The 12,658-nt window shown below is 36.3% G+C and overlaps 1 protein-coding gene across 1 annotated transcript; it reads left to right on the top strand.

The window, feature by feature from the left end:
* The first annotated feature begins 5,694 nt into the window (after positions 1-5,694).
* Positions 5,695-10,650, top strand: LOC127068335 (glutathione S-transferase D1-like). Its single transcript, XM_051004369.1, has 6 exons — positions 5,695-6,152; positions 6,302-6,830; positions 6,990-7,048; positions 7,120-7,261; positions 7,361-7,528; positions 7,701-10,650. Exons 2-6 carry the CDS (start codon positions 6,690-6,692, stop codon positions 7,848-7,850), a joined length of 660 nt encoding a protein of 219 aa, XP_050860326.1. The 5' UTR covers positions 5,695-6,152; positions 6,302-6,689; the 3' UTR covers positions 7,851-10,650.
* Positions 10,651-12,658: the final 2,008 nt, after the last annotated feature.

Raw genomic sequence — 12,658 nt, forward strand, 5'->3', positions numbered from 1 at the left:
TATATAGATATGTATATTCTAGCCCATCTAATTTCCAGAATACGTCGTTCTCTCGGTGCTTAAGAGTGAGTGCAAGCATTAGGTATGAACTCGATGATTTAGTAGCGATCAGTAACTGCAAGCTGTACGGTCATCCTAGATAGAAGGAACCAATACCTTTAGCCCACTTGAATCCTCTTCAGTTGCTATTCCTCTTGAAGCTAGTTCACCAGGTTACATTTTCAACGTGTATCGATACTCGTCCATTATCGTCTCCCTAGAATTCTTTAAATAGTTCTGAAATCTTTTCTTTTCCTTTCCTTCTTTCTTTCTCTTTCTCTGATCTTTTTTTCTATTTTCTTTTTCATTTTCTTTTTCTCTTTTTCTTTTTTTTTTCTTTTCTTTTTTTTTTTTTTTTTTGGATGGAGAGGGAAAGAAACCTCGTTGAAAATAATCAAGTGGCCGAGCAAACGGATATTGAACAGCCAAGTAAATTCGAGGTATCTCGTTGAGAATTATCGGAACACTTGGAGTAAGCTAAGACTTTGTAGAAGTTTTGTTTAGTTTCTGCAGGAGGCAAAGAGAAATAGAGAGAGAGAGAGAGAGAGAGAGAGAGAGAGAGAGAGAGAAATTTCGTTATAATTCAGCAAGTTTGAGTCTTCGACAGTCTTTTTCTAGGATGCCCCATACGAGTAGTTCTTATAACGATATATATATATACACATACACACACATATATATACTCGGTTGGGTACAGCGTGGAATAACTTTCAAAAGGTTTCAAAGTTCTCTCGATTCCAGTCGAACTAGAACGATCGAGAAATGGGATAAGGTAAGGGTGACTAAGTTACATTGTATGTAGGTAACCTAACAACATTCTCATTCTATATGCGTGAGGAGTAGAATAGCTGTTAGGAAGAAGATAGAAGTACTCGATTCGACGTTTATCGCGCTGATTCAAGCTGGTACTAAGTTACGACAAAACGTTGTTACTCCTCAAAGCTCGTTTCCTTCACCTTCGTCGCTTACATGCTGTTAGAAACAAGGGAGGGAAAGAAGAAGAAGGAAGACGAGCAGGTATGGGGAAGGGGTAAGGTGTGTGCTAGGAGGTATAACGAGCATGCTTCGTTACAAGCAATCCCCACGGTGGCAACTCGCGAAAGCTGACGGAGACTAACGCGTACCTCGAAGATGTTTCTAACTTGCTCGGAACTCGTTGGAACTCGTAACGTCTTTGCTACTTCTCCAGTGACAACGTGAGCTTCTGGAAGGGGTTAGTAGAGAAGGGAGGGAGAGCGAGAATGAGAAAGAGAGAGAGAGAGAGAGGAAGAGAGAGAGAGTGGAATTGGGAGTTGCACGTTAGAGATGTATAGAAGAGGCGAGAGATCAGCTCGTCCCGGTCTTTCTCTCGATTCCATTCCCTAGATCTACGAGCGTTTTCTCCTTTCTCCTCCTCCATTTCCACCTCCTCCTCCTCCTCCTCCTCCTCCTCTTCCTTCTTCTTCTTTCCTTCTTCCTTCTTCTTCTGCTTCGTTTTCTTCTTCTTCTTTTTCTTCTTCTTCTTCTTCTTCTTTCTCACCGTCGACGACAACGACGACGACTACGACGACTACGACGACGACGGAAGCTTTGATCTTCTCCACTCTCACTCCCTCTCTCTCTCTCTCTTTCTTTCTCTCTTCTTTTACGCTTTTCTAGAAAAGAAAATATTCTAACGCCCCCTTTGCCACTGTTACCATGACATCTTTGACTTCATTGACCATACCTTCTTCTCCCCGACTCTTTTTCAGACTCAAAAAGCGTCCTCGTCGTTCCAAATACGATGCGAATCGAGAAAAAGAGAGAAAGGCATATAAATCTGTCTCCTCATCCTTTCACCCATACCATTCTAGTTCTTCACGCTTTCCATAATCGCGACGTAGATGCCAATAATTTTCCAAGCGTTGAGCCGAGAAAAGAAATCCGTTACTGTCTTTTCATTTTCATCTTTCTCCTTCTTATTTTATCGTCCCGATAGAAATATCAAGCGTAATCTACATATTTCATTAATTCCTAGTGACCCACTTTTTTCTTTCTTTCTTTCTTTCTTTCTTTCTTTCTTTCTTTCTTTCTTTCTTTCTTAAATCGACGAATTCGATGAATTCGTATGGACGCTTCTTCGTTCATCGAAATATTTTCCAAATTTCTCTACTAAGTTAATTGCATCGATTTTCTCATTATGATTACATTGTTCAACATAGACTTATATATTTCATTAAAGACGATCGTTTAATTCTTTCAATGGTGAGTGGGTTTTTAAATCTCTGCTGAAATTGTAATTATTAAATATCTGGAGACAGTTTCCCCGTGTATTAATCAATTATTCCTTATCTAACTATCCTAATTTAAGCAAATACGATATAAACGCACACCGACCAATCGGCACCGTTCGCCTTTAGTTCAACCTGAACGGGAACGTTCGCAGAGAAGGAAAAGAATTTGGTTTGATTAAGTAAATATTGCGAGAAGCCGTCCGCAGGTAAATATTGTATCCCACACGTATGTAAGCATGGAATACGAATTCTGGGTAAGCTTGAATACGGAAGAGATTTGAGCACACAGCATGCGCGAATGAACTCGCATATCGAGAAACATTTGTGCACCTACCCATATATCGATTTCTTATGCGGGCAACGTTTGTTTTCAAAATTAAATTTAATTTGCTAATAATATCTACGAAACTTGAATTCAAAGCCGGCTGTTCCTTCTTTTTTTTATATATATATATATTCTTTTTTTATTTATTTTTTCTCTTTCTCTTTTTTGAATTTCTTTTTGTTCTTTTTTTTGTTTTGTTTTTTTTTATTCTCTCCTCTTCATCGTTATTGCGTTAAAAAAAAAAAAAAAAGAACAAAAAAAAAAACAACGCAAAGGAAATGAAAAAAGAAAAAAACGAGGAAAAAAAGAGGAATTATACGAAATATAACTTTCGCGAATTCGCAGTGGCCGATCATAACACACGAATGATTTCTTCGTGTCAATGATATCGCGGAAATATATCGGGAAGCTATTTATAGCCTCGATACGTACACTCACGCATAGATTTTTTATAAAGTCATATCCATAGAACATCGGACATAGATTCGGTATAGTAACGACCGATGGTGAGCACTGCAGTTGAAAATAATTTAAAACGTACGCAATCGATAGTTACTGACGATCAATAATTATTGTAACTAAAGGCTTATATCAAGTCGATGAACTTAGTTAATCGAATCGTGAAAAAGGATTAGAGATATTAATACTCGGGCTTTCAAACAAAAACCATATTCTTCTTGATTACACGCAATTCATTCGAGAACGATGTTCATTGAAACGACATTCAATTTCAAGCCTTGTTCGTGTTACGAATGTTCGTAAAACGAATCGATCGAAAATTTTTCAAAGAACAGATATAAGTCATCTTTCTTCTTTAAAGTTACGCTATCGAATAGGTCGATCCTTTCCGCGAAACAACGTTAATGTGATTTATTTGACGATTTCAAAAGAACCGTTCGTCTCTTTCAGTTTCCATCCTACTGGATCCGGGTGGACTAATCGATAGTGTCGTGCTAGGGAGACACGCCCGGCGCTTGCTGCGATATTTCCCCAACGAAAGGGAAGCACCTGACACCGATCGATGACCAACCGGTGTCGTCGTTCTGTTTTATCCATCGTTGGTAAAGAAACAACGATATTTTTCTATTTTTCTATAATTTTTTTTTCTGGTCCCTTACTATTTTTTCTATTTTTCTCTTCTTCTCTTTTCTTCTCTTCTCTCCCCTTCTTTTTTATTTCCTTTCCTTCTCTTTTATTTTCTTTTCCTTTCTTCTCTTCACGTGGATCTCTATACGCGTTTGAGTTATAAATTTTCAATCGTAATTTCTTCGTCCCCGTTTTATACGTTTTCACGTGAAAGATCCCATCGTGATCTCGAAGACATAAATCACCGTCGGAATTCTGTCGAGATCTGAATTGCCGACGTGAAGTAACGTTTGGGGTAGGGAGAGGAAAGAAAAAAAAGGGAGAAGGTAAAAAAAGGAAAGAAAAGAAAGAGAGAGAGAGAGAGGGAGGGAGAGAGAGAGAGAGAGAGTAGAAAAAAAACAAAAATTTCTTTGTCGAATAAAAAGAATCGAAGTTTCTCTTACTTTTCCTTCGTTAGATTTACGTGCACGATGGATGAAAGCTTTCCGTTTCTTGCTTCGCTTGATCTCGATCGCGAAAATGCAAATCGCGTTTGCTCGTGGCGCTGTTCGCGACGAAAGCGTTTGTACACCAGGGACACACACCGTCATGCTCGCTTAACGGTGCATTCCAATTAACGTCGGTTGATAAACGACCGCTATTAGCCGCTTAGTTTAAAACTTTTCGAGTTGAAGCTCTCGTTCGTGGAATCCCAGGCGTGCATTTGCTAAATAATCGAATTAAGCTCGATCATACGTTTCTTTTTCGGTCCCAACTAATTTTCCAAAGTGGTTCGTTAGGGTGACATTTGTTTTTTTCCCTACTTTCTCTTTTTCTTTTTTTTTCTACTCTTCTTCTAACAAAAATATTTCTCCAGCTTGATATCGCGTGTGGTGTTTAATGGCGATACAAAAAAAAAGAGAATAAAAAAATAAAAAAGTTGACTAGACAAAAACGTACGTTTCTGGGTAATATTTTAATCTCTTCCTTCGCGATAACTTGTGTAAAACTACTCTTACTACTACTACTACTACTACTACTACCGGTTAGAGTAACGTTTTCGTTTTAACATCGATTAAATGAAATAGAATGAAATAAAATAAAAAGGGGAGGGGAAGGGAAAAAAGAGAACTTGGAACGCGTAAAACGGCTTCATGAAAATTTTTCGTCGACGATCCTAGTCTCTCGTGCGCTTAGCCCCGGGTCATTTTAAAGCGGCTGCCGTGACGTGCTTCGCTGTGAATCACAATTATATTGCCGTAATAATTCACATATAATTGTTGCTGGAAATGAGATCGCGTCCAGGTCTCCCAGGTGGCGACAATAACGAAAGAAATTTATTGAGATAAATGGAAAGCTGCAAATAAAAGTGAACGAGCTAGCTAGCTAGCTAGCTAGAGCTGCTCGAATATCACAACTCTTTAAAAGCACCCTTGTAAGGGCGTTTATTATTCGCGTTGTCTCGAAAATTCTCGGCTTACTTTCCTTTCGTGCATTTCTTTTCTTTTCTTTTCTTTTTTTCTTTTCATTTTTCGTGGCTTTCTTTTTTTCATTACGTCCTTAGTCATTCTTTTTATTTTTATTTTTTTTTTCTTCACTCTCATACAATTTTCATATCGATTTTGACCGATTGTTATTCGAATATAATATCGTTGCTTCGGTTATATTTCCCATTGCATTAACATTCCCCGACGAACCTTTATTATTGTGCGAATACGCCCCATGAAATTAACGTCTTCGTTTCATTCGACTACCGCAAAAGGTTTTCATTTGAATAATTTGCGCGTCTCGCCGTTACCGCGTAAAGTGCTGCGTCGAAATTATGTATGCGATATTCACCGAAATAACAAAAATACACCGAGTTCTTCTTTGAAGGGACTATCAGCTGACGTTGGAGACTTTGAACAGGGTCAAATGTAATTTTTAGATGATTAGCATAACGCGACCCTTTGACTAGAGCAAATCCTGTATGAAAGGTCAGCTGTTTGCTTGATGTAACGTTCTGAAAAAAAAAAGAAAAAGAAACACAGAAAAAAAAAGGAAAAGAGGAATGAAGATATTCTTTCTTTAGAAAGTATAAGTAAAAGAACGTTTAGAGATCGTATTATATAGTAATGAAATGAGTAAAGGAGGTAAAGAAAGAAAAGAAAAAAAAATAATATCAAGGTCTTTGTTTCGTTGTTTGGTATTATCACGTCATGGAAACGTCCCATCTATAAGAAACTATTCTATGAACCTAAGCTACATAACTTTCGATCATTCTTAGTTCGTCGTGCGTCGAATCGTACACGTGTTCTCTCACCCTTGAATTAAACCTGCTCTAGTATCAGAGGTATCGCTCGATGATACTTTGACGCGTCCCTTCGTGTCGATAATAAATCGATTAATTGAAGAGGCATCTACGTCGTATTTCGAGTATCAGTGATACGATCAATCGATCAATCGAGTTAGAACACGAGTAGGAAATCAAGGTAGGGGAAGAGGACGAGCAATGGACAATGATCGGACGATGATCAATGAATTCATTAATCTATACGGAAATCGATAAGTAGTATCGTATTCTTCTCGCAAAAAATCTATCTGTTTTATCTATATATTTTTTTTTTTTCTTTCCGGTCAGTTAAATTATTTCTCCCTCTGGGAATAAAGATTTCCATTCGAGTGTAGAAATCTTCTGAAGACTTCATTCCAGATAGAAAAAGTCCTGGAAACCTTCCGGTGTATAAAATTCCATCGACTTTTGTCTTCCTGAGCTCGACAACTCGTTCAGTTGAAACTCGGATCACAAGGTACAAACGCGACAAGAATTCGTATGCGGTTTCCATTTCTTACCTTTTTCCAGATTCAAAAGTTTGTCTTAAGTTAACACCTGAAGTATAAAAATCTCGTTTGCTCACGGTGGCCAATGGGGAAAGTGAAAAACGTTTCGGTATAAGTTAAAGAACGAGAATAGTGTGAAACGAGGAAGAAAGAAGGAAAAGGGATTCTTTTTCTAGTGAAACGGCAAGATGCCAATTGATTTTTATTACTTTCCTCTGAGTCCACCTTGCCGAATGATTTTATTGCTCGGCAAAGCGATAGGTGTGCACTTCAACTTGATATCGATCAATCCAATGAAGGGTGAACAAATGAAGGCAGAATTTTTAAAGGTTCCATTCTCGTTCGATGTAATAAATTTTCTCTTTTTATTCTTTTCGAGAGAAAAAAATAAAGAGAGAAAGAGAGAGAGAGAGAGAGAGAGAGAGAAAGAAAGAAAAAAAAGGAAAAAAATCTCTTGGATTTCATCGGAAATAATAAATCCTTTTCAGATAAATCCGCAGCATACTATACCGACTATCGACGACAATAATATCGTTTTATGGGAAAGGCAAGTGTACGTTATATATTACAAATGAAAATTATTCAATACGTTATTAACCAATCATTGATAAACTTTAGTCGAGTAATAATGCAGTATCTTGTTGAAAAATATGCCAAAGACGATACGCTTTATCCGAAGGATCCTAAAAAACGTGGTATCGTAGATCAGAGGTTATACTTTGATATCGGTACATTGTACGAGAACATTATCAAATGTTATGTAAGTTTCGTGCATGTTCTTTTTGCTTCTTTATTTATTCTTTTTTTTCTTTTTATTCGTAATTCAATTTCGAGAGTAATCTAAATTGTTTCATTTTAGTCTCCTATATTCCTTGGGATAACGGATACGATCGATGAGAACATTTTGCAAAAAGTGGAAAGATCTTGCGAGATATTAAATACATATTTAGATGGCAATGATTTCGTTGCCGGAGAAAATTTAACCATTGCCGATTTTAGCATATCGACGAGTATCGTTTTCTTACAGGTTTGTTATAATCAATATTTTCTTCGTTTTCTATGAAATTCTTCGTTAATCGTTCGTACGATTATTTCATAGATTATTTTTATCTATGTCATATCACACGCGCGTACGCACATACATACGATTTGCGAAATGTGATTTTACTCGTTTATCTTATCAATATTGTTTGTCATAGAATTTTGAATTCGATATTGGTCGTTACGATAATTTGACTGCTTGGTACGATCGATGCAAAACCGCAATGGAAAAATTTGGTTTCGAGGAGATTCATGCAGCTGGAAATAAAGTGTTCAACGAAGGTTATCGCGCTAATTTGGCAAAGTAGTTTAATTCAGTGAAATAGTTAAGCAGACGTAAATATTAAGTTTATTTGCCAATCGAAATTAAACATAATTCCTCGTCCTCGTACATTTAGTTGTCGCGTATCATAAAGAAAAAGTTAGAGAAAGAGAGAAGGAGAGAGGAAGAGAGTGAGAGAGAGAGAGAGAGAGAGAGAAAAGGAGAGATAGACAGAAAGGGGAACTATCGAAAGAGCAAACTTTTTTAATAAAAGCTCAGTGCTTGTATAAACTTCACGCATCGTTTCTCCTTGCCATTGAAACGCGCGGCGTTTCTCGTTGCGGAGACCGCGTGCGGAACGTTTTAAGGTCCCTAAATTCCGTTTCTGAACATTTCCAGTTTTATATTGTATATCGTTGGTTACTATGGACTGAGGAATATTTTCAACTAGAGTTATAATATCTCGAAAGATAATTGTAACCGTAATATGATTTTTATTTAATATGAGACCCGGGGAGAGGGGGAGGACAATTTTTTTTGTAGAATTGCAAATTACAAATTTCGTTGAGATCTCATTCGGAAAATAATTTTTAATATTTCGCCTGTAACGTAGGTCGTTTTTAGATATGTGTTGTATTTCGACGAAGCAATGAAAAAAAAAGAGAAAAAAGAAAAAACAAAGAAACAAAAATAGAAAGAAACAAGCAGCTGACACGTGTTTTCTTACATGTCGAGTAAGGACGTAAAGATTTAAAGGAATTACACGGTTCACCGAGCACGTTGATGTTGTGTTTCTTTTTTTCGCTTTTTCCTTTCTTTTCTTTTAATCTAAAAACGAAGATGAAAATCTTCTTATCGAAAGTTCGACGTTAAATGAAAACGTAAACGGAACGTAAACACAAAGTAAACACAAAGTAAACACAACGTAAACTCGTCAAGAACCATCCGACTATCGGACAAAAAAAAAACAATGTAAACTTTTTCTCTTTACGGATGGTATTAACCTAATGTTTACCTTCTGTGCTCTGTTTCTAAACAACACAAAGTTATCTCCGACTTATATAAATTCCGAGAACTTTTAGGTCATCTTGGTGGTTAGTCTTTAGTTCGACGTCGAAGCGTTCACATCGATCCATCTCGTAATAGAAATATTCAGGTTCGTTGAATCCTCTTTTAATTAAATATATTTATCGTAGTATACGTATGTATTAATATCTCCCTTAGTAAAGTCACTAGTAAGATAATAAGTATTATATTTGCATAAGTGAAATATAAATTCTCTCGTGTTATCGTGTCCAACGTGATTATTTTTCATTAACGTTTCACCTTTACCCTTGGACGTACAATTTACTTACTTGATAACGTAATCCTCTAAACGTGAATTACATCATTTTTCTCTTTATTCCTTGATAATACATTTAGCGAGATGAAATATATTACATAGTGTGTATTTTGTGTCTCGATTTAAACGAAAACGAGAACTTGTATGCGGAGTATGTTGCTGGACTCTCGATGAGATGCTTGAAAAGCATCGCGTTACGTAAAATCTATTTACTGTAAACGAATGAACGTAGAATAGAAGAGAGAAAGCTGCTTTGGGAGTTGCTAGAGGAATAGAATAGAAGAAGAAGAAGAACAAGAAGAACAAGAACAAGAAGAGGAGAAGCAGGACGATTCCGTTGACGGCGTTAAAACGTACAAATAACGCGCGGATTATTCCACGCGGATAGATAAACGTGGTACTAGATTATAAACCGTGCGAAAAGTTTATAATAGAATTTACTTGGGTTACTTTAGACGATCGTCAACCTGTAATAATTTCACGAAAAGAACGAAGAGAATCGAATTTCGAATTTAGTCGGTCGTGATCGTCGTCCTTTTTCTTTCTTTCTTTCTTTCTTTCTTTCTTTCGTTTTTCTTTCTTCCTTTTCTTTTTTTAATCACGCGCGCGTTCGATAACGAACGAACGAAGGGACCAATACTTGCCTTTACACGATCCATTATATCTTCTCTTCCATTTCTCCTCATTCCATCTCAATTTTCGTGAAAAAACGATTCCGAAAGTTCAATTATTTTCGATTGCTATGCCAATTACAGTAGACGAGATCAACTCGGTATATCCGTGCAATGAGCACGTTGCTGAAGGAGGAGAAGGAGGAGCAGAGAAAGAGAAGATACATGGATAAAATAGGCATGGAAAAAAAGAAATATACTTCGATCGAAAGCACGTCGAAACTAACGATATTTATAAAGTTAAAACAATCGATATCATCGAATACATCGTTTGGTATCGTTTAAGGGTAGACGTTTAAATTTTATTTCGTATCTTTCGATAAGATCCGTTGGATATAACCTTAACTATTTATCTTTTTTTCTTTTCTCTTTTTTTTTTCTTTCTTTCTTTTTGTTTCTCCCTCCCTAAGAAATATAATTATCGTTCGTTCAGACAGAGACCGAAGCAATTGCGTAACAGTCGGCAACACTCGAACTCTGCTGGTCTTCTTGCTGGATGACGAAGCAGAAATTCGTTTCCGACCGCTCGAAAATCCCCGTTTCTACTTCGGGCAAGGAGGAGCCAACCATTCCATTCCATTCCATTCCATTCCTTCCTTCCTTCCTTCCTTCCTTCCTTCCTTCCTTCCTTCCTTCCTTCCTTCCTTTTCTACGAGATCCTGTTCATCCTTCAGAAGTAATAAGATCGTACAACTTGCGCGTTTCACCGGACGTAAAACTTGTGACGAGCATGAAAACGCTAAAAAAAGATCTAATTGTAATCTTTTTCTCGTTTGGATCAGCTTACGATTTCCACGGATATAAAAGAAGGAAGGGAAGAAATCTTCTTAATAACGAGTCTTGCAAAAATCTACCCTTTTCTTTCTTTCTTTCTTTCTTTCTTTCTTTCTTTCTTTTTTTTTTTTTAACAAAGGGTTGAAGTCAATCGCTCTTGCGATTTTTTTTTCTCTTTCTCATTTCTTTTTCTCTCTTTCGTAAGATCATCCATACTCGAATTTTTAATTAAAAATCCGAGATTTGTCTATCGTTAAATATACCAATGGTACAAGCGGAGAAAGAGAGAGAGAGTGAGAGAATGAGTGTGTACTTTGGAGCTTTAAACTCTTGAAAATAATAAGAAACGAAATCAATTTACCGTTCTAAAAGGTTAAATACCGAAGGTAATCGAAAAGGATTCAACTGCTAGATAATTAACGCTAGAGCACGAATTTGCTGCACTTAAACTCGAGCTTCCTTTTGTGTGTTTTTTCTTCTTCTTCTTCTTCTTCTTCTACTATTTTTTTTCTCTTTTCTTTTTTTCCGTGCACTCACCTAACGTTTTTACAAGCAGAGTACTATCTTTCCTTTCTCTCTCTCTCTCTCTCTCTCTCTCTCTCTCTCTTTTTCTCTTTCTATCTGTTTGTATCTCTTTCTCTCTCTCTCTCTTTCTCCGTTTCTAACAAACACACATACGCATATAGGTACACACACACAGTCGTTAGAAACACGCGCGGTCAAGTAAGTCGAGCGTATAAAATGGTTCGCTATCCTAAAGGACTCCCTAGCTTTAGAAAACTTCTTCTCGATTCACAGACAACGACGTTGTCCCGTGGGCGTATTCGAACCCGAAGGGATCATTTGCAAGAACCAAAGGAAAAGTGGGTCATACCAGTTTTTAAACTCGTTATCGATCGTCGTGTCTATGCAAAGTGATTCCTCGCCACCTTTCTTTCAGCTATTTTTCATAGGGCTTCGTAAGATAATAACAAAAAAGAAAAAGGTAGGAGCGTGTCAATCGATAAACTATTACTCGTGCGCAAGGTACGAGTCCTTTCAACGTGTTGCACCTGACGAATATTATGTTCATTGAATATCTATGTACCGTTTCAATCATAATCTCCAACGACACTTTGTATCTATCTATCTATCTATCTATCTATCTATCTATCTATCTATCTATATATATACATATGTATGTATGTATGTATGTATATATATATATATATATATATATATATATATATAAAAATTAATAATATACGAAAGATATATGCTTACTTCGTATATTTCGTTTCCACGTGAAACGAACGTGGAAGAAATTTGAAACGCCATTTTTTATTTCTACGCTCGCTTGCGGCGATCCTGCGAAGTCATCTCTAACATTTGTTATATATATATATATATATATGATGTGTGTGTATGTGTGTGTGTGTGTGTGTGTGTGTTAGAAAGAAGAAGAAGAAAGTCAGACCGAGTATTGTGTCATCCTATATAAGAGAGAAATGACACGCGATATTTTTTCTAAACACCTGCCAATGCATCCAATGACTCAGCAGAAGATTTTTCGTTTATACGAGAGGATATATGTATACCCTGAAAACCAATAGATATCGAAGTCAATTAATAAGAATTCGATATAATGTTAAAACGAACGAAGTTATATTTTTGAGAAATTGAATGCTCGACGTTAACTTGGCGGGTCTTAAAGATAAATTAAGAAAAATCTTTTTCTTCTTCTTCTTCTTCTTCGAATAATTAGAACGATTGTTAATCGTATCGTATGTTGTTCTTATAATTGCAACTATAATTGATGTGTACTTTTTTTTTATTTTTTTTTTTTTTTACAATTTTATTACTTAAGAACCATTCAAGTTTCTTTAAGCAATCTTTTACGATAATTATTACCGTATAATTTTAACGAATATATATATATATATATATACTTTTTGACATTTAATTAAACTCTACCGTTGATTATTCGCCTTATGCAAATATGCGAGAGAAACAGAAAAGTTTATAAAGAAATTGGTAGTTCGCGCGCGCGTGTGTATGTGTTAGGACGAGATTATTTCATTTGGAAAA

This window comes from Vespula vulgaris, chromosome 13, assembly GCF_905475345.1.
Source record: "Vespula vulgaris chromosome 13, iyVesVulg1.1, whole genome shotgun sequence".
Lineage (NCBI taxonomy): Eukaryota > Metazoa > Arthropoda > Insecta > Hymenoptera > Vespidae > Vespula > Vespula vulgaris.

Bases quoted from the DNA above. Each gene is read 5' to 3' on its own strand.
- LOC127068335 (XM_051004369.1), top strand. From the start codon at position 6,690: ATGCCAATTGATTTTTATTACTTTCCTCTGAGTCCACCTTGCCGAATG. The intron at 6,831-6,989 runs GTTCCATTCTCG...AATCCTTTTCAG, and splicing joins TGAAGGCAGAATTTTTAAAG to ATAAATCCGCAGCATACTAT. The intron at 7,262-7,360 runs GTAAGTTTCGTG...GTTTCATTTTAG, and splicing joins AGAACATTATCAAATGTTAT to TCTCCTATATTCCTTGGGAT.